Genomic DNA, 25,297 nt, shown 5'->3' with positions numbered 1-25,297 from the left:
GAGGTAAGAAAGGTATTGTATAAACCATCATCATTTCACAGACTACTGTTGACACATAGTATATCAGTGGAATTTCTGCTCAGTTTTTAAAAGCAAAGGTAATACAGGTGGTATTTCTGAGTTAAACACTAGACATCTGTAAGGTGCAATGTAGAAAAGCACTGCTTTTTGATGGATTTTGGTGGGCCACTATCTGCACTGCAATGGGTTTCTCATTTTAGCATCAGGAGTTCAGCATTTGATGACTGGAGGAGGGATGGAAAATACAAAAGTTGCAGAGGCTCGACAGCTGTATGAATACCAGCAAATGCTTGTCTCACCATTCATGGCTTTATTCTGTCCTTTTTATCAGGAAAAAAGCTAGCTTTAGGCAAGCATAAGCAGGCTGATCAGCCTTCTCTTCCTCTTCCCTTCCATATTGTTTTTCTGCACTTTCATTTTAACTGGGTAACTGCCTTTCTACTAGGATAAATATTAAGTCACCAACAGCTAAATTGTGTTTTGCTGCTTCATCTGTTAGCTCCAAGGGGCATTTCTGATGGCAGAAGAAGGTATTTTTGTTTGCTCTCTAACTTCCAAGTCTTACATTTTGTCTTTATGGAGCAGAGAAGTTCCAGACCACTTCAAAGACACATCCATCGTGTTAGTACCAATTTCATAAAGATAAAAAAACTGACCGTGTTTCTTTTGCCATATGCTGTGTACTTTTCAAACTTTTGTGTTGGATCAAAGAACTAGAGAGGGGTTTCTGGTAATATAAGCTAGTTTGGCAAGCAATGCAAAGTTTTTCACAAATTATCACTCATGAAACCCAGCTTCTTGAATGTTTTAGAGCTCTGCACTTCAAACAAACCTCCTTGAAGCTCCCATGGTAAAATCTCTTTAAAGAAAAGGAGAAAAGCTATGACTAGACATACAGAGCCCATAAGTATTCTACTGAAAAAGCTAGAGAACTTAAAACAGTCATGTACCTGATGGCTTCTTGGGCATAGTGTGGAAAAAAGCAACATGCATCCTAAGCTCTAAATGTTGGCTTTGTGAGTAGACTCATTTTGAGCAGACTTTAATTTTCTTGTTCTTCAGTGTTTTTATAAAAAGAACTGTTAATCACAAATTGATGTTCCTTTAGCACAAGAGGCGGGACACAATTAATTAAGGCTCCTCCTTTGGTTTAGAGAGATGAATTGCTAAAGGAAATTGGAGAGCAAAATATGCAGCATTATGTAATCACACAAGGAAGAAACTGTAGTTGCATCCTGAGATTCCTTAAGAGTTGCGCCATGGAGCAACCTGAGTACTGTCCCCATACCTTCTGCATGCAGTGCCAGCCAAGCCTGGGTACAGAGAGAATTACTGAGAGATTACACTCCTGCAGCTTCTTTTCAGCAGTCTCACTATCAAAAAGGCAAATTAGTAGCCAGAATTATAAAGGGCTATTAAACCCTGACACAGCTGATCATTTAACAAATCTTCGTGATATTTATGTCTCAGAGAGTGCTCTGTGGGGAAGTGTGAGGTATGATTTGTCAGCAAATCTGCTGTAAAGTTCAATTTTCCTGCTCCTCTGATAATCTCTAATAGTCTGTTGATTCTACAGTGCTCTTAACAGTGCCAGACATTACTTTGAGCTAAAAGAAGGTTAGGGATCAATAGGCCATAATTCAATTCATAATCAAGAGTCAGGTTTTAATAGCCACATTGCCCCGGAAAGCATGTGACTTTTCAAATGGTCCCACAGAAATTGACATACAAGAAAAGATGATAGCTTTCTGGCTAATTTGATTATCTGATCATATTCATCTTTCATGAAAGGGCATGACAGTGTTTTCCATACAGTATATTATACCTTCAGCAGACAACGTAAAGCCTAGGAGAATAGACAGGTCTCTGAAATTACATCAGTAAACCCTGACTTGCGAGAGCTTAGATGTGATACACATTGTTCTTTTCAGATGATAAAAACTCCATGTGATTTAGTCTCTCTGAGTAAAGTTGTCAAGGATTTAATACCTGAAAGCATCACTTTAAAGAAGCAGAATTATTTAAATTTGCTATCCTTGACAACAGTTACTGATTGTGAGACTAAGCAGACAAAGTCATGCTATGGAACAATACAGTGGTTTAAATATGAACTGTTTTAAATCTGAAGTGTCATCTTGAATATTTCTGTCTCTGTGCTATCACATTTGAGAGTAGAGAGGCTTTCTCTTTGACTTTGTTGACTACTGAACACTCAGAAATCTTGACAGCAAGATGACCCCATTCACCTAGGCACGATATTCAGATTGGAAAAATGGAGGTGGCACACATTGTTCTCAGCTGCAGGCAGAAGGATTAGATATCTAACATACAGTCATCTGTGTCTTCAAAGCCATTCAGTGTAAGTTTGGACTCTCCTTCTTTAGGATAGGAAAGCAAGACTGATTAGAAAAGTGATACCTGCCAGAAATTCCAAGTTACTACTGATACTGGGTTTGTGGTTTGGGTTTTTTTCTTGTGTGATGTATACCTAGGTAAAATGTGCTAAATAGCAAAGCATGTGATTGTTCTGGTTTGTTTTGGTGGATTTTTTGATAGCGGGGGAAGGGCCATGGAAGTGGCTCTGGTAAGAAGCTGAGAAGTTCCCCCTGCCCCAAAACCCAGCCAAGGAGCCATTAGAGGAACAATGGATGTGCCTCAGGGATTAACATATGAAAGAACTGATATAAGAGCTGGGCAGAGCTAGGAGAGGGGGAGAAGAGCTGTGCTGGAGGAGGAGAGCTGTGCTGGGGGTTGGTGAGGAAGAAGGGAAAGAAGGTGCCTTAGTTGTTTTAACCCATGAGCTTTGTCCTCCTCATTCCAGATTGTGTGTGGGGTAGTTGAGTGAGGGGCCATGGGGCTGTTCCTTTGTTGTCGTGTTGGGCCCCGAACCACGACATTAATGGTGAGCCAGGCAGGAGAGAGACAAGGAACCACAACAGTGAGGAAAAGTAAAAATCCAGGTGATTCCTTCTCTGGCATGATGTTGATGATCTGTCTTCATCTCTTAATAAAATAAGCTCTCTCCAAAGGGTTGCCAAATCTTTTGATGTATGCTCAGCATAAATACTTAGAGCAAAAGATGTGTTTTGGAAAGTTGATGTCCATAGGTTACCTTTTAATTCTTCTCTTGCAGTGCTTGTGTTGTACTTTTTCAACTGTTTAGAAAGGTATTCTCAGCACCCAGTTTGTCTGGCAAGATCACTTTTTGTATAGGTTTACAGTGCACCTGTGAGTTCTCAACACTGCTTGTATAAAGGTGTAAATGGGAGTTATCTGTGCAGCTCATCATGAGTCTTGTTTGAGGTGAACTTTGGGGATCCAGGGCAGTTCCTCATAGCATGGAGTTGATGTGGTTCCTCAGAGTCAGTGTATGTGTGCTAACTTACACTAGGTGAGGGTTTATGTCTGTTACTAGCAGGTACGGGCACAGCATTTTAGTGTTCTTATGCTAATGTTTGGCTCTAGATGTGAGTAAGAACTGCACAGTGATCTCCAGACTGTGGGAAATGGCAGGAGCTTTCAATTTGTGATTTCTCACTAGTTTTTCATGATTATCTGTAGATATATTTGGAACAGGAGTTTGGGACATATTTTTATATCTCCTCCTTAATTATGAGCATTTCCAGAGCATTTGGAACTCAAGTGATAAAAGATTGGCTTCTTACTATATAGCTGAACAGTTTCTAGCAGAATATAGAATATTATCAAATAATGGTAAATAACAAAAATACAATGCACAGAAAAAAATTATTAACAGAGGCTGAAGATAAGAATGCAGACTGGTGGTTGGTTTGAATTGAGTGCTCTTTTGTCAATGTCATCTGTAGTAAAATATTCTCAACTGGTATGAGAACTGCTGTCAGGTTTCTCTTCATTGGCTAGCCTAGCTGAGAGGTGGGAAGTCTCTGCAGCCTGTGTGCTCTGTGCTGTGCTTGAGTTTCGGGGACTAGAGTGCTCTATTGCAGATTTATCAAGTTGCTGCCTTTGGCCAAAGAGGTGCTTTTTTTGGCCAAACCCTGAGGTGTGAACAGCTCTCTGGATTTAGCTGGATGATCTGATTTCCCTTTTGTGGGATAAATGGGTAAGAGATTGTTGCACACCTGTTGACTTAGGCTGTGGGATACCTAAGTTTAGCTGCCAGAAGAGACAGGATTTTTTAGAGCTTTCTAGTAGTAAGAAACTATTGGTATTTTTAAAAACTTGTGTGCTATTATTTATTAAATATCCATGCCATCCCCACAGAGGACCACTGGCCAAGGACATCAGCAGAGTTTAAAGGGTGGACTTTTTAATACTTTCTTCTAGATTGGAATAGTCATCACCATCTAAACGGTGATTCAGATTTTTTTTAGAATCATTCTTCGTTTGAAAAGCTGAAGGAAAATTGCATTTATCTCTGGCTTTTTGCAAGTAATACATATTTGTTTGATTCATGTTGTAAAATGGAAATAAATATATTCTGTTAATTTGAGCTGCATACATGATCAGACAGAATTTTTCAATTTCAGATGCATTACCACAAAGATCCCCTTCTGAGACTATACACAAGACTGAATTCAGGTAAAACAGTCATTTCCACCCGACAATGTAAAACTAATGTTAGTCAATAAACAAAAATAAATCACTTTACTCTTTCAGAATATACCTGTGAATTACATTCCTGAGCATCATGTTCTGCACTTTAATTAAATCTTTTCATGAGAAAAACAAGGGAGGGGAAATCTAAGAAAATTGCAGCAAATCAGTAGAGAACACACTGTTCCAAAGCCTTAATGATTGCCTCCTGAGCCTCTGTGTTAGGACAATTGTTCTGTATTCTGGTTTCGAGAAGTTATTCTGACTTAACCCTGTGGAAGACCTTTAACAGTTATTTGAACACAAGTTTAAATAAATTGAAGTGATGTTCTGGGTTTTTTGGCCAGTATTTAGAACAGAAGTAGTGTTGAAGATCTGGATAGCACAGCGATAAAATTGTGATCTGAACCTTTAATTTTGGTGTCTGAGCTCCATGACTGCAATTAGATAAAATGCACCTTAATGTGATGGTTTGTAATTTATTTTACTTTTTTTGCCAGTAGTTGGTATGTGTGTTCATGCGTGCATTATATATGGATTTTTATATATACATACATGTATTTGGTAGTTTATATATGCACACACATACACACATAATTCAGTGTGCAAACTAAATTGTGATGCATGCTGTGTGTGACCTTGAAATCTCAGTGTTTCCAGTTTCTGAATCTCCATCTGAATATTCAGTGCTACCCAGTATAGAATGACACGTGACAGCTACTTGCTTAATTATCTCTTTCACAATTGCCTCTTGATGAACATACATTAAAGGGCTCAGTGATGGGTGTTGACTAATTAGTGTTTTAGCAAAGACACAGAAGATAGTACAATGCCGGCGGCGAGGGAAGCAAGCAGTCCAGAATCAATGTGATGGATAAAGCAAGCTTCGATTTATTGAATACACAGTGTTACTTTTATACCCTTTTCCAAACCTACATGTAGTGAATTCATTGGATAGTAACCACGCATAGTGAGTTCATTGGATAGTAACCACACATAGTGAGTTCATTGGATAGTAACTACTTGTAGTGATTTCACTGGACGGCAACTACTTGCAGTGATTTTACTGGATAATAACACACATCTGAGTTCCAGGGTTCTTCCTTGTTTTCTATCATTCTACTTCTCTACCTTGTCCTTGAGTTAGTTTAAGCTAACAGAGATTGTTTATACTTGTGTTAGGCTAAAAAAAGAGATTGCTTGTACAGCTGCTGTTTGTGCCACACTCTCAAGGCCTCTCGAGGAGATAGCAGGGGCCCACGGCCCTGCTGCTCAAGCCATTCTGCAACAGTACAACTAAGACCTGGTGGATTAAATTTTGATCTTTCAAAGAGATTAAATAAACAAATATTGCCTCTTCCATGGCAAAAGAGGACAGTGCCAAAGCCTATTCTGCACAGTCCCACCCAATAGATGTTAGCAAGCCTGGAAAGATGAGGCAGGTGAAGGCAGTCTTGAATTCTATTGTCTAAGTTCTAGCTGCAAATGAACAGATATGGTCTTGGAACTCCATGCTCCTGAATACCTCTAGCTTTGTAAAAATAAATAAGTAAATAAATAAAAAATTCCTAGAACCTTGGACCTCTTCTGAAGACTGTACAGCTCAGCTCCAGCAGTATTACCTAGGGATCTCTGATACAAGCCAAAGCCCAGTATCTTCTGCCCAAGGACCCAAAAATGTTCCTCTCTGCACACTCTGCTTATGGTGTCAGCACAGCTCCTGTCCTCCTTGTTGCTGGTGCCTTGCCCTGCATGTAGATACTGTGAGAAGACACAGAGTGGAAATCTCACAGCCTTGAGAAGCCACCAGGTGTTATCCTGGTATGAGCAATTTGGCTAAATGACAACTGCAGAGATAGAGGAAAATAAGTATATGTTGTTCATAAATGTTTGAATAAGTACAGTAGGAGGAAAGCTTAGGCTTGCTTGCCATTTTCTTTTTTATTTAATTGCCAGGATAACCTTATGAGCTGATAGATGTTGTTGTTACTTGAGTAGAAAAACTCATCAAAATATAGTGGGAGCAGCTCTATAGCAGCAGGAGGAAGAGGGAGCTGATTGGACCTTTCTGGTCATCGTTATCAAAAGTATTCCTTTTTGCCCTTAAGTGCTTTCACTCTTTACAAAAAACCCAACAAAACCAAACTATTGCAAAGGTAGTTTTGGAAATTTTTTTATCATTTGAGACAATAAAATAGTATTCTCTTATTTTCCAGAAAGTGAAGATAAGTTTTATTTTTCACTTAGTATGGTGATTATTTGTCTTTTACAGTGTGAGGCACTGCTGCTATATCTGTGTAATTATTGTGTATCTGAAAAGGAAAGTGATGACGTGGCAGTTCATGACTAAAAGTGAGCATACATGCAGCAAAAGATGACTGTGTCCTTCAGTTATGCTTGTTCTGCTGTTTTCCTCTCTTCCAAGTGAAAAGCCATGTAAAAGAAAATCTGTTCTGAGACCTTAGGTTTCTGAAAGTGCACAATAATGGTGTTGCTTACATGAATCCATAATTGCCATTTTAGTTGGCTTAGCCACAGATTTAAACTAATTTCTATTTTTCTGTAAGTCATCAGATAAAAATGTCTACTCCGTGATACAAAACAAAGGCAAAAAGTGTATTATAAGGCATGTATTTTGCCTATACCTGAATTGCTGTAGTATAAAGTAATGTTTCAAGTCTGGATTTTTGGGGGTCTTTTCCCCCCTCAATATTTACTTTGGTAATTATGCTGTAGTTACTAGAAGTGCAGTGCGATCAAATTTAAACCCACAGTCACCACTGAGGGGTTCCCAGTAACGCTGTTCTGGTTTAGAGAAGCCGAAGGAAAGTGCTCCTCAGTGAAGGTCCCATGGGGGTTGAGGGGAGCAGCAGCCTGAGAACTGCTCTGTAGCAGGGAGGTACAGCTGGAGAGCACCAGGCGTGGCTTGGTGAGACGTGGCTCAATGAAGTGGTGGTGTTGGTGTTTTTTTTCACTTAGCAGTGAGCATCAGCACACTGCTGCCATGGAATTGGGAACAGCTGCAATATTCTCTGGGCAAAGCTAGACATACAATATTCATTTTGGTATGAGATAAAACAGTTTAGAGTTCAGCTCCTTCCTTTCACTTTTGTCAAGTCTTTGCCGGATTATCTTTCTGTAATGGTCCTAAAATAAAAAAAACAAAATGACAAAAACAACAAACCAACCAGAAGGTGGCTGCTCAGAGAGCCTTAGGCCTGTAAGAATCAAGAGGAGACTGGTTTGATCCATAGTACTTGTTTTTCCTTATTGCATCATCTCCATGCACTGAAGTCTTAGCTGAAAGGAAGCTTAGTTTATCTTCTACTACTCCGGATGAGTTCCGTGCTTTTGCTCTGTCTGAAGGTGGGTTCCTCCTCATTCACCTGGAACACCTATGAAATAGAAGTTCAGTTGGCCAGTGGCAGAACTTGGGAATGTTTTAAATGGCTCTGCCTGCCCTATACTGAGCCCCTCTCCCACTGGGACATGTGCCCCTGGGTGCAGGAGGCTAGGCATGTGTGTAGCAACCTCCCATGTTCTATACAGGGTGAAATTAAAGCTACTTTATTTTGCCTAGTTGTGGTACCCTGACACTCAGGGTACTGATGCTCCTTCAGGGTTCTAATTTTAATGGCAGTGTTCACTCAGGCCTGAGGGACCTCTCAAGTCAGTCAAAGTGCAGGTGTTCAGTCTGACTTTATTGGCTGTTACTGTTCTCCTGTTGTTTGCTCAGCATTTTCTTCTCTGAGAAGCAGATGTATGGTAGGTAACTACATCTAGCAGAAGGCTGAACACACATAATTCATGCAATGATTCATGCAATAGTCATAAGAAACTGTACTGCTAGCTGGTCCTGAATGTGAAGCCAGCCTGTAAAGGACAATTTGGTACATAACCAGCTCCAAAAGAGGTCATGACCAGTATTTAAGGTGATCAACAACAGAATAAAAAGGACAAATAGAGTAATAAAAGACAAGGAGTTTACATACAAATAAAAGCAACAGGAAATAGAGGCCAGTAATTCTAGTGTTCTGGTTTGTATCATCAGACTGTTTCTTCCTCTCATCCCAGTCTTAGCTGAGATGACTTGATAGGGCATTGCACTCACACCTCCTTCAAGGCAGAGAGAAGGGCAGAGTGTATTCTTACTTCTTCCAGCTGCTTGTGGATGCAGCCATTTTAATCCAAGTCTGTGGTAGCCAGGGAACAGTGCATTAAAAAAAAAAAACACAAAAAAGAAGTTGTAAGAACTATGAATAATTGGAAGGAACGTGCAGTCACTGAAACAGAGCCCAACCTATTAAGGAATGTCAGGGTGGTGGGGTTGTGTGGTTGGTTGGTTGTTTGTTTTTGTTGTTTTATGTGTGGTTTGCTTGTTTTGTTTAATTTTTCTTCCAGTAGCTGCTGCCTTACTTTTGTAACTTTTCTTTTTAATTAATTCCCTTCCCTGCCTCGAGCCCTGGGGATTCATTTAGGAGCACAGCTGAGGAAAAGTATGTGTATGTCTATTATACACCTCCACAAACCACACATTCCCCTTCCCATACTTGCCACTAGTAGCTACAGTGACCTAGAGAAATCTCCCTAGAGGGAGAAAGGAGAAAATCCTCCCTGTGTGCAGGTGGGACTTTTTACCACAAGTCTGGAGAATACTGATACTTGGCTCCTACTTGAAAGATCAGGCTTGGGTTAATGAAAACAATGAAACCACCACTTAACTTCCAACTGGATTTCCGTAGAGACAGCTAGACAGTAATAGTGTTTAGACCTTTTTTATTCAATAAAAGTTTGAGTTATAAATATTCTCCATTTGTTTCCTATTTACAGTTGTAAAATATTTTAGGATAGCCTACCCATCACCTGTCATTCAACATCTCTATAAATGCCATTAAAACATCATTGTGAAATAAAAACATCTTATTTTCAGCCCACAAACCCGATTTCCACACACTCACAAAATAAAATCAAAGGGACAAAAAAGAGGGGAGAAAGAACCAGGAGGGTGGGGAGTGAGAGGAATACAGTACAGCAGGCAACAATGCAATATTTGCTACATAGTAGCAAAAGAAATGGGTAAAAAAATTAGTCTGCTATGACGACAAGCTTTTCAGGACATTTGTTATAGACCAGCGTTGTCCAGTGCACTTCTGAAGGACGAGTTGAAATCCAAATTCATTTTCACTGTTTTCCTGTAATTCCAGGCAACGCTTGGATTTTCGGTTCTGGATTGGACCTCCCTTTAAAGATGGGGTAAAAAAAACCAGAAGTGTAAAGATTAAACATTGTGAAATTCTTGCATTGCTACTGTCATATAGAATGGAGAAAATTCCAATGTCTGTTTGCTAAAGTCCACTGCTACTGTGAAAAATGTTTCAGTTACAAGATAAGCACCAGGCTGGATGTGGAGTGAAAGTTCCCTTTGTCACAGGCTGGTTTAATCTCGGGTGCAGTTTAGAACAGCCTTTATTGTCTGGTTACCATTTCAGCAAAGGGGGTTCCTAGAATTCATCTGTGTTTCTAGCCATGCTTTTTAATCATGAGCCAAAAACTTCCATGTTTGCTTCAGTTGTGTAGTTGAGTGGCTCTGCACCTCTGAGACATCAAAAAAAGGCAAGAGGCAGGACCAGTGCCTGGGCCAGAGGTGTCCCCTATGTAGGATAAAACACAAAAAATTGTGTAATCTTTTAAATTCTGAAATGAACTGTCTTTTCAAATCTTATGTTGCTAATCCTCAGTAGTGAATCTCTTGTTCAGTTCTCAGCATAACGCAGCCACATGAAAGCCCTACCTTCACTGTGGAGTTGCACCAAATCTTAAATCACTGGTACTACCAGAGTTAACTACAGACTTAAATTACAATTAAATCGTCATGTAGGTGACGTAAATTATATTTCTTTCCCTTTAATTTTGGTTCCAGTTTCTTCTTTCACCCTCTCTCCTGTCTTATAAAGATAATAGTTAACTAGTATGCATTAGTATCTGTGAAATTTCTTCTAACATATACAGAGTTAAATAATTTGCACAGAAGTCTGAAGTCTGGCTTAATCTGCAGCTCAACAAATGGAGAGTAAGTAGTACAGATTAGTACAGTTTAAGTATGCAAAGAGCAGCCACATTTGAATTACCTGTTTTACAATGGGGAAAAAACTAGCTGCTATAAAAAAACCCAACAAACCACAATCCAACCTTATACAAAAAACCCCACCTCATCAGTTTTGCTCAACTCTGTTATGCCTTGCATTAGAAAGTAAGTCATAACTCTGGTAATTCCTATTATAATCACAAGGATACTGGCATAAATCCCATAAAAATGCTGCTTTGTTTTTCAGAGAAGGCTGTTCCTCAGGCCAGGGTAGCTTGTGCCATTCAGTACAGGATGTGCTTTGTTCAGACAGGTGACTGTGGGGTCTCCTCTCCTCCTATCCTACCACCTAATTAGTAAGTACTTTCTCTGATAAGTGACTTGTAAAAACATTTTTGGGACTGGCTAATGAAATGCAGAATTAGGTTTGAAAGCTTTTAAATTGTAAATATGGCTTTGGGTAAAAGAGAGATCATTTCTAGAAGAATCCACAAAATTCGAAGCATGAGGGTCCCATAAATCCTCCTTGGTAGGCCTATTTTCAGTCTAGATAGATTGATTTTTTTTTTCACTGATTAATTTCACTTGGCAGACAGGCACACAGTGGGCCTTTTAATATTCCTCCATAACTATATGCTGAGTGAACTGTATTTTCCCACAGCTGTATAACTATTATTGACATTCATATTAAGAATGGGAGTTAAATTTGGGTGTCTGGTGGGACCATAAACTCTAAGCCATCTATAAGCAGTAGAACAGCTTGACGTACAAGAAACTGGAAGAAACTAGAATAGGAAATTGGTCAAGGCTTTATTAAAAATTATTTGTTCCCTTATCCTGAACACTCCACTATCCTACCAAGTTACTTTAACCTTCAGAAGCTCATTGTGATGGGATTTTTTTTTTTCTTCCAAATGAATTCAATAAGCTTTGAATTAGGTCCTTCAGATATAAAGCTCTAAAGTAATGGATATTTTCTCATTGCCAAAAGAAACGGTTGTGTTGTTTATTTGTTTGGTTTTTTTAGCAAAAAACATTGTTGGTAATGGGGGATTTTTTTCTGCATAGATTCAGTGTTGCAAGGCAGCCAAGGCCAGGTCCCTGGGTTTGAGTTCAGAATTACAGTTTACCACAAGTGTTTCTGCCTAAACCTAACATTGAGATCAACTTCCTCATGCTTCCAACTGATGCTGAAGGTGCCTGTGTTGCTGTCATTTAAGTTAACTACTTCTGTATCAGTTATTATTCAATGTATCAGTTAGTTCTTGTCTCAGTTTTGGTGTCAAAGACACATATTCTCAGCTCAGATCTTCCACTAAGGAAGCACGAGAAAGAAGCTGTCCCACTTTTTTGTCTTGCCAGAAAACCAAATAGTTATGGGAGATTCGAGTTCAGCTCTTTACTTCCCTGATTTTTGTATCTGGGATATGGATCATGGTATAGTACTTCTAGACCTCTCCTGACATTTCTACCGTATCAGAGTAAGTAAAGGAACAGAATTAATTCTCTTCAACTGTGTGAAATAAACTCTGTGGTCTCCATCTTTTTGTGTGTGAAGAGGGATGAGCTCGGATGCTGAAGTCTAGTTGGCTTCAGCAGCTGGGCTGGGGTAAACACCTTGTTCATTGGCTGCACTTTGTGAATCCCATTCTTTGGTGCCTATTTTTTTCTCCCCAGGGACTGTGTCTGGGACCTGGTCAGCTAACTTAGAGCTCTGGTAGGTTACCTACAGCACTAAATACCGCCATGAGTTGGAATTTCTTTCTGCCTAACTCCCATGTGTTTCAATAGTCAAGGGTTTCTTTCACTTGAATGGGCCAATACCTTCTGAGGATTTCAGGGTAGAGAAAGGAGGATGTTCACAGTGGAGACAAGGATTTTCCTCTACTATCTAGAGCACACAGAGGTATTACAGTCAGTGTATTCATGCAGAATATTTTAATGCAGGCAGCTACAGAAACGAAGTGTAAACCACTCCTAAGGAAAAACAAAATAAGCAAGCAAGCAAAAATCGCAAACAAAAAGGCTGTCGTCCCTCTTTCTCTCTTCCTGATGTGCCAGCATGTGAAATGTCTTCTGTTTAGCAGAAACAAGTGACTTGGGAGAGAAAAAGCCAAGAAAGCTCTTTCTGATGTGCAAAGCGCTCTGCAGTGGCTACTGAAAATCACCCCGCCGAGGGCTTTGGAGCCTGCTGTACAGAACATAAAAGTGACACTCACAGTTAAGTAGTGGCTAATACGTGTGAATTGAATGTTGTAGAGCACAGGGATGCTTTTAGCAGGAGGAAATTTTTTTTTCTGCCGAAAGAGAAACATATGGGTTCAAGTCCTGTTAGAAACAGAACAGCTTGGCTCCTAGGAGATGCAAGGTCTGTGCAGGACCATGGTGTAATCCCTCAGAGGGGATGCTGTCTACAAAGCTTTAGCTCCTTTCAGCAAGCATAGAAATGAAAGAATTGTTCTAAAGTAAGGGGGAAGGGCTTGTATAGTGCTTATTGGAATTTTCCAGTTGTTAGTCTCCTTAATTGTGTTAAGTTTTTTTCCCCTTCATATGCATAATGCAAGCCTGTGATAGTGGTATTGGTTATCTCCAGGGTGGTGACAGTGCACACACTAGATGCTGTGAGGCCTGAACTAGCAAGCTGTTTCATCATTAAAGCACATGAAGTGAAGAATTCCACAGAAAGAAGCAAGCAAGTAGGACTGATGTGCTGAAAGTTAACACTACATGTTGCTACTCTGCCTTGGCCTCCAAATTCCAGTATTCCTAAATGGTTTCTGCAATATCATCATTAGCATTTGGAAACCAAAAGTCAAGTGCAGACAAAGGTGTCCTTTCAGTTAATTCTTTTTCTAAAACTATTTAGTAAAACTTGTATAAAGCTCTCACAGTCACGTTTACTGCTTGCTCCACAAAATTGTTTATAGTAATATTACACTTCAGGCTAAGCAAAAGGCAAGTGGCCTGTTTCCCTTTCCCCACCCTAGATAAGACCTCTCCTTCCCCATTTAAAGGCAAAGAAAATGAATAGCCTGGGGTAACATCTTTAGTCATGGTACATAAAATATAATTCTATAGGCTGAACCAAGTTAAAGAGGAATTCTGCCTACTGAACAGAATTAGGATTAAGATCATTGATGAGAGCAGCTCAATGGCAGTAGAAGTCTCAAGAGGATAAATAAAATATCCAGGTCAACTAATAAAAATAGACTGAATGTGACAGCACTAACAAGTTTGACTGGGAACTTGATGGGTTCTGCAATGGAAATTGAAGCAATTCCTGTGAGAAGCATAAATGCTCTCAGCTCCTGCTGGCAGTCTCAGACACATATAAAACTGACAGTGCTTCAGGAGCATACTTGTAATGTAAACACTATCTCAAGTCATGCATGTTATGAGCAATAACTATTGGAACGTGACACAACACACACAGTGGAAGGCAATAGTTTTGACTTCTTTTGGAATTACTGTACTTTCTGCCCATCTGCCATACATTAGAGGTTTTAAGTCTCTCATTAAAGTAGAAATTATCTAATAATATGGCATCTAAGGATAACATCTGATGTGCCTGCAGACCATTGCAGTAGAAGGCTGGTCCAACATGCTTGCCAGACAGTCCCGTGCCATCCTGTCATGCGTGAAAACCAACTTGCTTTGCGAAAGAGCAGCAGGTTGCAAGGATATGCTTAGCTATGCTGGGTTAGAGCTGGAGTGCTAATGTGCTGTGCAAATTAATTAAGCCATCTTTGCTGAATTGTGCTATGCTTTTTGTTTTGGTTTATTATGTGCTGGTGGATGCACAGTTCCCAAACTACCAGCTTCCTGTATTTGTTCTACAGGGCAGTAAAGTGGGATTGGTCCTCTCTGGAATATTGGTATTTGCAGGACCAGGCTTAATTGAAATCCATTATAAATATTCTCTAACATCTAGAAGGTCTCCTGCCCAGAGGGCTAAAAATGGGTCAGGGCATTGGTACAGATCTCTTGGCAAATACCAGGATTGTTATTTACATTTTTTGGTAAAGAAGTATGTACAGTTTACACACACTGTGTAACCTGGAATTATGTTATTCTGTTTAAAAGAAAAAAAGAAAAAAAAAAGACATGATCTCACCTGCTTGTCTAATTATGGCTGATTCAGAAAAAGGTCTTAAAAGGTTAGTAAGTGTATCCAAACCTTGTATCACACACATTATGCAGATTGTTGAATTCACTAGTCTATAATTTTCTGTGTGTACCTCAATCAGTGACCTCAAATATTTACAGGTTCGCTCTTTGAGCTAGAAACTCTTAATTTTTCACTAGTGCTTTGATACATTTGAATGAAAGAATTATGGTGAGGTGTCTGTCACACAGATACTCTCCACTCCAAAAAGAATGCATGATGGTATTTCCCAGAATACCAGGGGAAATTTTCAGTGACTGTTAGCACACCATATATAGTCCTAAAATATGACTCAAATTTTACAACTAATTTTATCTTCTGTTAGGTCACTTCTGTATGGATGTTGCTGCAGTGAGAAAGTATTCATAGGAAAAAGTTAATAATTTATCTCATCGAGTAATTAATGGGTTTCCAGGATTGTCCATTGCTTGGAAATATTTGATGCTGTTACTGGGTTTACAACAACTGCTTTACATTTGAATAAAGGATATAGGTATATATAATGGTATATATAGGTAATTGATTAATGCCTTCTCTAATCCAAAGCAGTGTGACAGATTTTCCAACTCTTTGGTGAAAAAGTGCTCTCTGTACAACAGATTATATAACCTACTATTTGTTGTTCAATCTTTTAGAAATTAATTTTAAATAGTTAAATTGAAATATTTATTAGTTGAATATTTTTGTAGCTGTTGCTTTTCTTCAAAGGCATTTGGTTCCTAATATATTTGGTATGAATAATGTGAAAATAAGGTGTATGTGACTCCTATTATGTGTATGTACAGCAGGGTTATATATTAAAAAGATCTTGTCAGCTATTTAGATCACTATTTACAGTGAGACAAGCAAGTAAGAATCTTTACCAGGTACTTTTAAAATGTGAATTTATTTTTCCAATGCTAAACAAAATTAATTGCAGTGCATAATAAGCTTAGGTGATAATAGGGAATAGCCAAACCATTTCTTAAGGAAAAAAATAGTTTTATAAATTTTTATTCCTCATCCTCACTTCTCCTGCATTCAGGTTCTGTTTTCAGGTAGCTTTCCTAGCACTGGTCTTACATTCACCTGCTGGTACTCAATGAGTAAATACTACTCTTCAGGATATGATAGCTGAAAATGCATTTTACTACAGAAAATGGTGATAAAACTAAGAAAATTGAAGTAGACTTTGGAGTAGAACACATTAGCCAGACTAGAAAGATCACTAAAGATTTTTCAGAACATAAACACGTATCATTACTGTATCAGCAGTGGCCAGGAAATCTTTCTGACATATTATTAGAAAAACATCTGCAGAAACAAATATCCTAGGTTCACAATGTGATTTTTTAAACAAATCAATTATTGAACACTATTTTGGGGGCTGGGAGTGGTAAGTAGTTTTAGAAGAGAATCTTTTATCCATACATAGCCCTGATAATCATGGCTAAGTGCAGAATTCACAGCTGAACATATTGATGGCTTTTCTTTTGGCAACAAATCCAGGTGATGATGTATGATGTTGATCTTCTGATAGCTGGGATTACCTACTAAATCCTTTGTAGAAAAGGAAAAACCTAGTTTTATGCTGTGCTGTCACTAATGATGCACATGGCTTTAGTGACTGCTGTCCTGAGAAACAAGCTAACAGGACAATTCATTTAGAAATAAATTGAATGCCTCTTTCAGAACTGACAGTCATAAAAGAGTAAGTTGCAGAAATGCACCTTGGTGAGAAATGATTCCCAGACTGACATTTTGTGACATTTTTTCCTCACTATTAAAGGGGATGCTGTTTCTAAGTGTCTCTCCTGCATTCTGCTTTTGCCAGCTCCTGCCTTCTGCCCTACTTGGTAGCAGTCAGAAAACGGTGAATTCACAGCCTGCTATACTGGGTAGCTGCTGCCTAGTTAGGGCTCTAATTTTAAACTCTAAAGTTCTGAATTAGAACTTAAGATGTGTTTCTATACTATATAACAAAAACAACTGTATTTTATATCTCCTCCTACTAGCAGGAGTGTTAGATTTAGGTGCATCTCTGGAGTCTTGAGTGAGACTTGGCCTGTAGAAAAGAATACAAAGTGAATGCTCTGCACCAGTGTTTTCTGCAGTGTAATTTTGCTCTAATTAAAAATAGAAATGTTTTTTCTCATACAGTCTTTCTTTTCATGGATTGGCCCATAGAGTAGCTGCCTGTGTAGAGAAAGAAAATTATGATATAACTAGGAAAAAGGTGCGAGTGCTGATTAGACTGGCTTTACTTGCATGTTTTACAAATACATTTTGTGAAAAGCTTAAAAATTTTCCTACTTCTCTTTGGTTCTGAGATTACATATAAAATGACTCCAAACAAGTCAGGCTTGATTTATCTGCCTTGATATACGTTTGCTTCAAGATGTCTGAAGGAGAAGACAGAGAAGGGCAACAAAGATGCTTGATGGTGGGGAGTTACAAAATATGCTAAAAGTAAAGTAAAAAAAAAAACAAAACACATTTCTTGGGATGTAAATGAAAATGAGTGGGATCTGACTTCAGTGACCAAAACTATAAATAACCATGAATAAACAAGAGTTAGACATTTTTAACAGCTACTGTGATTTATGTGGGTATAGGAAAACTGTTGAATTCATTTTTGCAGGTATCAATGGTCAGTGAGTGACTAGATGTTTTTATTGGGCTAGCTTAATTTTAAAAACATGGATAAAAAACTTTGTATAGACATACTGAGATGATCATTCAGGCAATTCCAATTTCAGTCTTCATGAGGCCAGCACAGTAGGGGTCTAGAAGGGAATTCTCCTCAAGGGGTTACAGTGAACTGCTGGCTCAGAATAGAGCCATTATTTCTGTGAAATAGTAAGCATTGACTATTGCCTGCAGTGGTCTTCTAGAAGAGGTAATGAATCTAGTTAATTAATTTTCTGATCTGGGATGTGGCAGATTGTGTATTCCTAGGTTTTACCTTTCTGTTTGGTGTTGAATCATTAGTGTTGCTTTCTAAGGCTCATTCTGCATTGCTTGACTGTGCTCTTGTTACCATGTCTCCCCTCCCTACTTATGAGTGTGCACAAGATGCAATATTCGTTTGCTATTTTGCCGTTCACAGCAGAGCACCTAAAGATGATGCCCAAGAGCACCTTACTGCTTCATTCTTGCTCTTTTTCTCCTTATGGGTGAAAATATGGTTCTAATATAGCCTACCTAGAAAATTAATGTAAAGAAGAAGAGTTCACATTATTCTTTACTAAATTTATCATAAGGGATACTTAGTTATTAATCTTCAGACTAATAAGAAACTCATTTCAGCACAATTAGAAAACACAAGGTTTTTATATTTTCTCTAGGAAAGATGAGACCTTTGCCCCAGACATCTTAACAGTTTCCCAAAAATCTATGGGTTTTAGATGAGAGAAAATACACATTCCTATTTCTTTGTGACATGTAACTCTTAGTAAAATGTAACTCCTTTGGAAAACAAAAATACTGGATGACCATTTCTTGTGTGTTGTATTCAATAAGTGTAGGTTCTTCTAATCAGAGTGCTCAGTATGAAGGCTTCCTAACTCATTTTTACCCAGAAACTGAACTGTGTGCATTGTCATTATATGCTTATGATTAAACTGATCTCCAGAGACCAAGAAATAAATTGAATGCCAACTGAAGAAAATTAAGAAATGAATTTGCACTACTATTTCAATCGATCTGCTTATTCTAACATGGGAATTTAGGTTGGGCTTTTGGGGACTTTGTTGACAGTATCTAATTATTGAAAATGGCTTTTTCCCTCATAACCACATAAATTTGTTAGCTGATTATAACTGGTACTGGGAAAGGAATGTCCTTGCAGCTGCAGCACAAACCTTGCACAGTTTACTTAGACGATAATGGAAAGAATCTGTTTTTTTGTCTCCTATACTGGGTATCATCACTTTCAGGTTCAGGATACCAGGTTTGATAGCCTGATCATCTCACTAAATAACAAACCCTTTTATCATTACTGCATTCTGATTTCACTGCCTTCCAAGTTAACATTTTTCTCAAGTATTTGCATCATGGATAGTAGGGTGTTACTTGGCAACCAAACCTTCCGTACATATTGTTCTTGTCTCCTCTGGAATTAAAGATGCAAGTTCTACTGACTTGATCAGGACAGAGTTTTGTTTTCATCTGGCAAGTCAAAAGTGATGAAAAGATAAAAATATTCCCATCCATCTCGTAGCTGAGGAATGCAGAACCCAAGAAGTGATTGGTCCAGTAATGCCAGGGAGGGACCAAGAACAGAGCTCAGATCTCCTGACACCTAACCCCCTTGGTTTGCTAACTGCTGGTGATCAGCTCAGCTGTAGAAGACATTCTGGATTAGGCTGTTCTTTTGTGTGTCTGTCACTGTAATGCCATGCAGCACCTTGTCAGCAGCAGCTGTCACCTGTGGGTTTTGGATGGAGCCTATCTGGACATCTGAAATTGGTTAAAATCAGGTGGAACTAGAACAAATAATTTCTTTGTAAATAAATGTGATGTTTAAAATTATATGCTAATATATGCAAATAGAGTATCTGTTTTGAAGGAAAAACATGGGTATGTGTTAACTTCCTTCTAAATTAATTCAGCACAAGTGTCTTTGGAGCTTAAATGTAGTTCTCAGGAGAGTAAATGCTGCATAATGTGATATGCTGGAAAAGACTTGAAATGCACCCACTAAAAGCTCATTTTACTGCTGTATTCACACACAAACTTTATAGCTGGCACGTTCTACACCCAATTTGCAAAGATTAAAACTTGCTACTAGAAAATTACTCCAAATAGAAGACTAAACTTATACAAGGAAATTTTGGTTGCCACTAACAGCAGCAGTGATTGCAAGCAAATTTAACACCAGTTAAATACAAATACAACTATTTGGATTTAATATTTTTTCTGCATGTATTTTGCATATAAGTTTTCATATTTAAATTAAAGTCAGGTATTCAAAATGGAGAAAGACTGAATGCTTCCAGATTTTTGTACTTCTAAACCATTCCATTCTGCATAAATGGGACTAAAGAGTTTGTAGGCTTGTAGTAAGACATAGCTCAAGGAGGATAAAAAACAAATACTCTAATACACCTATTTTTAAGAAGTGTTTAATATGCAAGAATACTGGTTAAGTTGCACAAGAATTGGGGACAAATTTACTAGAGAAAAAAGAAAATTAAAACATTGACTGTCACTTTCTCAGGTGTAATCAGAACAATGGTTCAGTTTGCTTGTCCTCCAGCTATAAAACTTTGTGCAGTTATCCACTTAGTTCAAATATTAAGTACAGGCAAGCTGGGGATATATTTGATCAAAGAGTAGCTATGTGTAGAAAAAAAGTGCTGCTGCTGTGCTGGACCCATACACCAACACTGCAGTGGAGCCCCTGGGGCTTGTGGAGTGCTCTTTTTTTGGTTGAAGTTTAAAACTGAACACATGGCAACACTGGTTATTTAAAAATGAGATTGCCTCACTAAAAATGCAGGGCTTAACCTAGTATGTTGGCTCAATTAATTGAATAAGTAGGTTCTGTTTTTCTTTATATTCCTCCTGCAGGATCAAAATCTGTATTTCTTTTAAGAGGATCATAATCACTTTCTGTCCTGAGCTGGCAGGCAGGTAACACTGCATAATTATACAGCTGTACAGCAATACCACTGCAAACACATAGTGAGTGTCTTTGCATCCTGTGGGGCTAGAAATGCAGCACAAGTTCATACTTTTGATAAATTAATGATGCTGTTTTTCTATGGCTCTCATAATGGAAGAATCTGAAGAAGTTCATGGGGACAATTTCTCCCTCAGACACACAACTCTACTGAAATTAATCCCTCTTTAAAACAATGTCCTTGTCTACTGTATGGGTTAAAAGCTGGGAGCGGACATTAGAAGGCAGCTGGGTGATGGTGTTACCTCCACTTTGCACTGCGTAAGCTCAGCAAGGGGCATGTGAAAGGGGTACAGAGATTCTCTGCTTGCTCCATAGGCCTCCAGTTTAATCCTGCCATGCAGTCTGCACTGCTTTAGTTGATTGAAGTGATTGAAGTGTGGTTGTGGGTGGTGGTTCTAGCTAGCAATAGTATGGCATGTCCTTCATTTCGTAAGAGAAAGGCAGTTAAGAATAATTCAGAATGACTGTCTGGCAAAGGCCAAAATCTGTAGGAGAAACAAAATGTAGATGCTTTCAGTAATTTTAACAATATCTATTTCATCTATCTATTATATAATACCTATTTAAATGAGGTCTGAATCATCATGTTTATTTGTGAACTACTGCAACAACTGAGTAATTCATTTGCTCTCATCTGTCCTCCCTTTTCCTTCCAAAGCAATTCCTACTATGATATTTGGGAAATTATACATATGGTAACAATAACTGCCAGCAACAATTTTATTTACAGCTACTGAGGATAGCATAAACCACCCCCTCTGAACACTCTGAAAGATTTCCTGTGGAAACCTCCAGCACTGACTAGAATCACAATTCTCCCCAGCAGGCAAAAGCAGCCTCAGCACCACAGGCGGGTGCGAGTCCCTGGGGACACGGGAACATGACCGAGCACGGGCTCTGCACAGGGCTGTGCTGAGGGTCCATCCCTGTAGCTGCATACTCTTCTCACCTTCCTATGTGCAACTTGTATTACTTAAATGAACAGAGCTTGCTGGACTGAAAAGAATGAAACATGGAACAGCCTTAAAAGGATTAGTCTTAGGTTTTTAGCTCTGCGTTGTGTCCTCTCTTACAGGCCCTCACCTGTCATGTTTCTCACAACAGCAAATAGTGACAGTGCAGCTAGGCTGGTTAGAAGCATAAGAAATAGTCACATCCCTATCCAACTACATATAAACCAGAAGATACTTGAAGATACAGAGTAATAACAGAAAAACTTCTATCTTTGGCCTTTGTTATGCTGCTGGAGGAGTCCTAACATGCTGCATGTGTAGTTTCTAGATGATGTGCTGTCCCCCAGGTGATGTATGCAGAGATTAATTTCACTTGTAGGGCAGACATTATCTCGTAACTACCTTTATGTCATAACCTGAGAAAGGAGACTGGAGACTGAGAAACTTGTTGAAAAAAAACCATGCCAATACACCCCCTACAAAAAACCTGACTGCAGCATTTAGAAAGTACTATTTCATAGTACACACAACAAACTCCACAGTATCAGTCAGTTCAGAAGAATGTTTTTTAACAGCCATAAGAAGCTTCTACTGAGTGAGGTCCCAAGGAGTTATCTGCCCAGGAGCACGGACCTCCATCTCATGCATCTCAGAGCCCCTTCTCTGCTACACACCAGCTCATGTACCACAAGCATTATGGCCCAAGGACAGAAGCTGAAACCTGTCATACAGATGTGCTGCTGACTTGATGGTTCCCCAAGCATTTGGTTACACTAGAGAGCAACCTGGTGCTGTCACATGCTGCACGTGCACCTGCTCCTTGCCATAAAGAGTTCACGGGGTGTGAGCAGGATTAATCATTTACTACTTAACAAGGGGCACTCAGTGGCAGCTGAGGTTAGTTTTTGCTTTCCTAATAGTTTGTGATGGCAGAGCAGCTTCTTTGATACCATCTTTGATTGAACACTTTAGAAAAATTCTGAACACTTTACTACCATGTAATTCCTGTATCTCCTCTGCCTTGTGTAATTTCTAGGGGTCACTCACTATTTTGCTATAAGGTTTAATTTTGTTCTGATTAAATTAAAAAGTGGTGAGACAGCCTGAACTAGGTATTTCAATAAGAGAAGAATTTACAAACAACCTGAACAATAAAAGAAGTCTTGAACACTACCCAGCTGATGGGAGTATTTTCAGGGCTAATTTCCATAATTTGGCATAACTACAGTTATAAACACATGAAGAAACCTTGGAAGGAAGAATGTCACTGAAGTCTACATTTCATTGGATCTCATTGCATTTGGCAGCTGCACAAAACTGTGGAGTATGAAAAGTTCTCAGATGGATCCTGATTACACAAACACATAATACCAGCTTTGAATGTTCAATGCAACTTTGCCCTGTGCAGAAAGGTAACACAAAGTCTCCCAAGGCCTCTGTCCAATCAGCCAATGTGATGTATAATGAAAACAGTTGGAGTTACTGCTGGTGGTTCCCTCTATGAATTCCCATTAAACCACTATTCTGTCCTCAGTTTAACAGTGGACATCTGAGTGTCTGACTCAGATGCCTACTACAACTGAAGGTAGCTACATAACTTGAAGGTAGCTACATAACTTATAATTTTCAAACCAAAGCAAAAGATATTTTTTTTAAAAAAGAAATTGATACACACACATACATGTATGTACACACACATGCTTCTAATCAAAGATGAAAATTAAGAATTAAATACTTCTGTAATACATCTACAGAAGCAAGACCACCAGCTGAGAGTGACCTATTTTTTACTTCTGTCTTAAGGATTTATCTCATCATTACATTTCAACAGTGTAAGACAGGAGGAAAATGTTATCTGAGAACTTTCTCCAAAGTCTTTGTTCTGTCTTACCATAGAATGGCTTGGGCAAATACTGATTTTTGTGCTAGTCAGGGAAATCTGGTTTAATTGGTATATCCTGCTTTGGCTGGCAAGTCTTGTTCCCATTCCCTTTCAGAGACAATTCTCTACTTGAACTGCTGCATTTTTAATTATCTGTATCATCAGGAATTCTTGTTGAATGGCTTGAGAAAGCAGAAAAGTCAAAGCATACTTGCAGCCAAAGGAGGGTGCTATAAAAAGCTATGATTAGCATCTACATCTCAATATTTCACAAACCTAAAGGCTACATAAGCATCAATACTTCCAGTCCTGCTTATTTTCAGTAGTTCTGCTCACTGCATAACATGGAAAATAAGTACCAGAGCTTTAAAAATAGAATAAAAAAGACTCTTCTCAGATAGCTTCCAGTATATTCACAGAAACACATCCTTTGACCAGACTAAATGGGAACATTTCAAATGGAGTTAATCAGTTGATCTTGGCAAGCCTTGATTACTCTCATTAGCCTTCTTCTAGCTTACAGAATGTACACAGGGCTGTGTACCATACTGTATGTAGTAAGTGGCATTTTAATTGTATTGGGTATTAACAAAATCCTTTTTGAGCAGCAAGCTTTTAATTATTTCATTTGTCGCTTAATTTATCATAAGGAACCAACTAATTAGCTTTTACTTCTCCTGGGCAGAAGTTTCTTTGTAGAAGACTTTAAGTACAGTCCATAGAGTCTAGTTTAACAGCACTGCACCATCACTGAGAGATGGTATTTAGAATATGGAATGGAAATACAGACAGGAAACAAACCAAAAAGTAGTTAAATACAATTTTTGAAGCTTTTAATAGTAAAATTATCAATGCATTTTACTGCTGCTCCCCAAATAACATCTAACATAATTAGCGTTACAAAATAGCAGCAGTATTCTGGAGTAGAAACTATTACCTGCCACCAAAGGGTCAGGCAATACAGAGCAATAGGTGGGACAGTGCTAAAATGTTACTGAAATACTATTTAAATAAATATGATTATGATGATAATAATGATAATAATGATAATAATGATGATGATGATGATGATAATAATAATAATAATAATAATAATAATAATAAATAATAATAATAATAATAATAATAATAATGGTACAAAAATCAAGTGCAGAGATGGGTACAGTGAGGACCCCCTCATGAAGAGACACCTGTTGCAGTTTGAGAGAAGACATAATTAAAACTCTGCCATTGAGGAGACTGAAAGTGAAAGTTGGGATGTCTTTCCAGTTTAGGGATTTAAGCTCTGCTGCTTGAAAGCGACCCTTGAAAGACAAAGGTCTGGGCTACTTTCAAGTATAAATACAAATGATGTTCCTAGTCTGCTTTACTGATTACTGTCCAAATGCTCTCTGCACCAAGGTAGATGCTAGACTGTACTACCAATGTCCTTAAATACATGAAATCAAAGAAAACACCTAATGAGTTGGTAGAAGAGGTATTTGCAAACCCACATGGATAGTTCACAAAAAGTTAATGCAGGAATAAAATTACCATAATGGTGATCCTCAGTCCAAGGGCTACAGTGCACAACTAGATCTGTAGCCTCAAAACTGCAGAGGAGCAACTACGACCAGTCAAACTCACACTGGCTATTAAACTTTTCACAGAAGCTACATCAGGTACTTGTTTTAGAAAGTACAGTGATCTCGTTTCTGTCATCCTAAGCAACTGACACTTCCAGTCTTTTAATTCTTACCTTAGGGGAACTCTCACCTTCCTTTGAAAGACCAAATTTAACTATCTTTAGCTTCCAACCATTGGAACCTGTTTTGTCTTCAGAATAACCTCTGCCCCTCTGTGGAACTACTGATACACTTTGAGTCCCCTTGCCAGTTCCTCTTAGCTAAACTGAGCAGGGTTATCTTCATAAGCATTATATTGCAGGGCACGTTTTCCATACCCAGGG

General features: G+C 38.6%; 1 protein-coding gene and 1 long non-coding RNA gene across 6 annotated transcripts in view; one reads left to right on the top strand and one right to left on the bottom strand.

Annotated features, from left to right (window-relative positions):
- The window catches only part of LOC127385739 (uncharacterized), a 227,912-nt gene that overhangs the window by 192,195 nt on the left and 10,420 nt on the right, over positions 1-25,297 (top strand). The window lies entirely within an intron of this gene.
- Positions 7,353-25,297, bottom strand: part of GALNT18 (polypeptide N-acetylgalactosaminyltransferase 18) — a 225,616-nt gene continuing 207,671 nt past the window's right edge. For 2 of the 5 annotated variants that reach the window (XM_051621796.1, XM_051621792.1), the window contains one exon: positions 9,356-9,836. In XM_051621796.1, the coding sequence (XP_051477756.1) occupies positions 9,690-9,836 (147 nt within the window). In that variant the 3' untranslated portion in view covers positions 9,356-9,689. Of the gene's footprint in view, positions 7,992-8,748; positions 8,790-9,355; positions 9,837-12,712; positions 12,873-25,297 lie in introns of those variants that run through there. The other 3 variants (XM_051621794.1, XM_051621793.1, XM_051621795.1) reach the window with 3 other exon arrangements.

The sequence above is a fragment of the Apus apus genome, chromosome 5, assembly GCF_020740795.1.
Source record: "Apus apus isolate bApuApu2 chromosome 5, bApuApu2.pri.cur, whole genome shotgun sequence".
Classification (NCBI taxonomy): domain Eukaryota; kingdom Metazoa; phylum Chordata; class Aves; order Apodiformes; family Apodidae; genus Apus; species Apus apus.
This window is presented reverse-complemented; position numbering and strand designations above follow the sequence as displayed.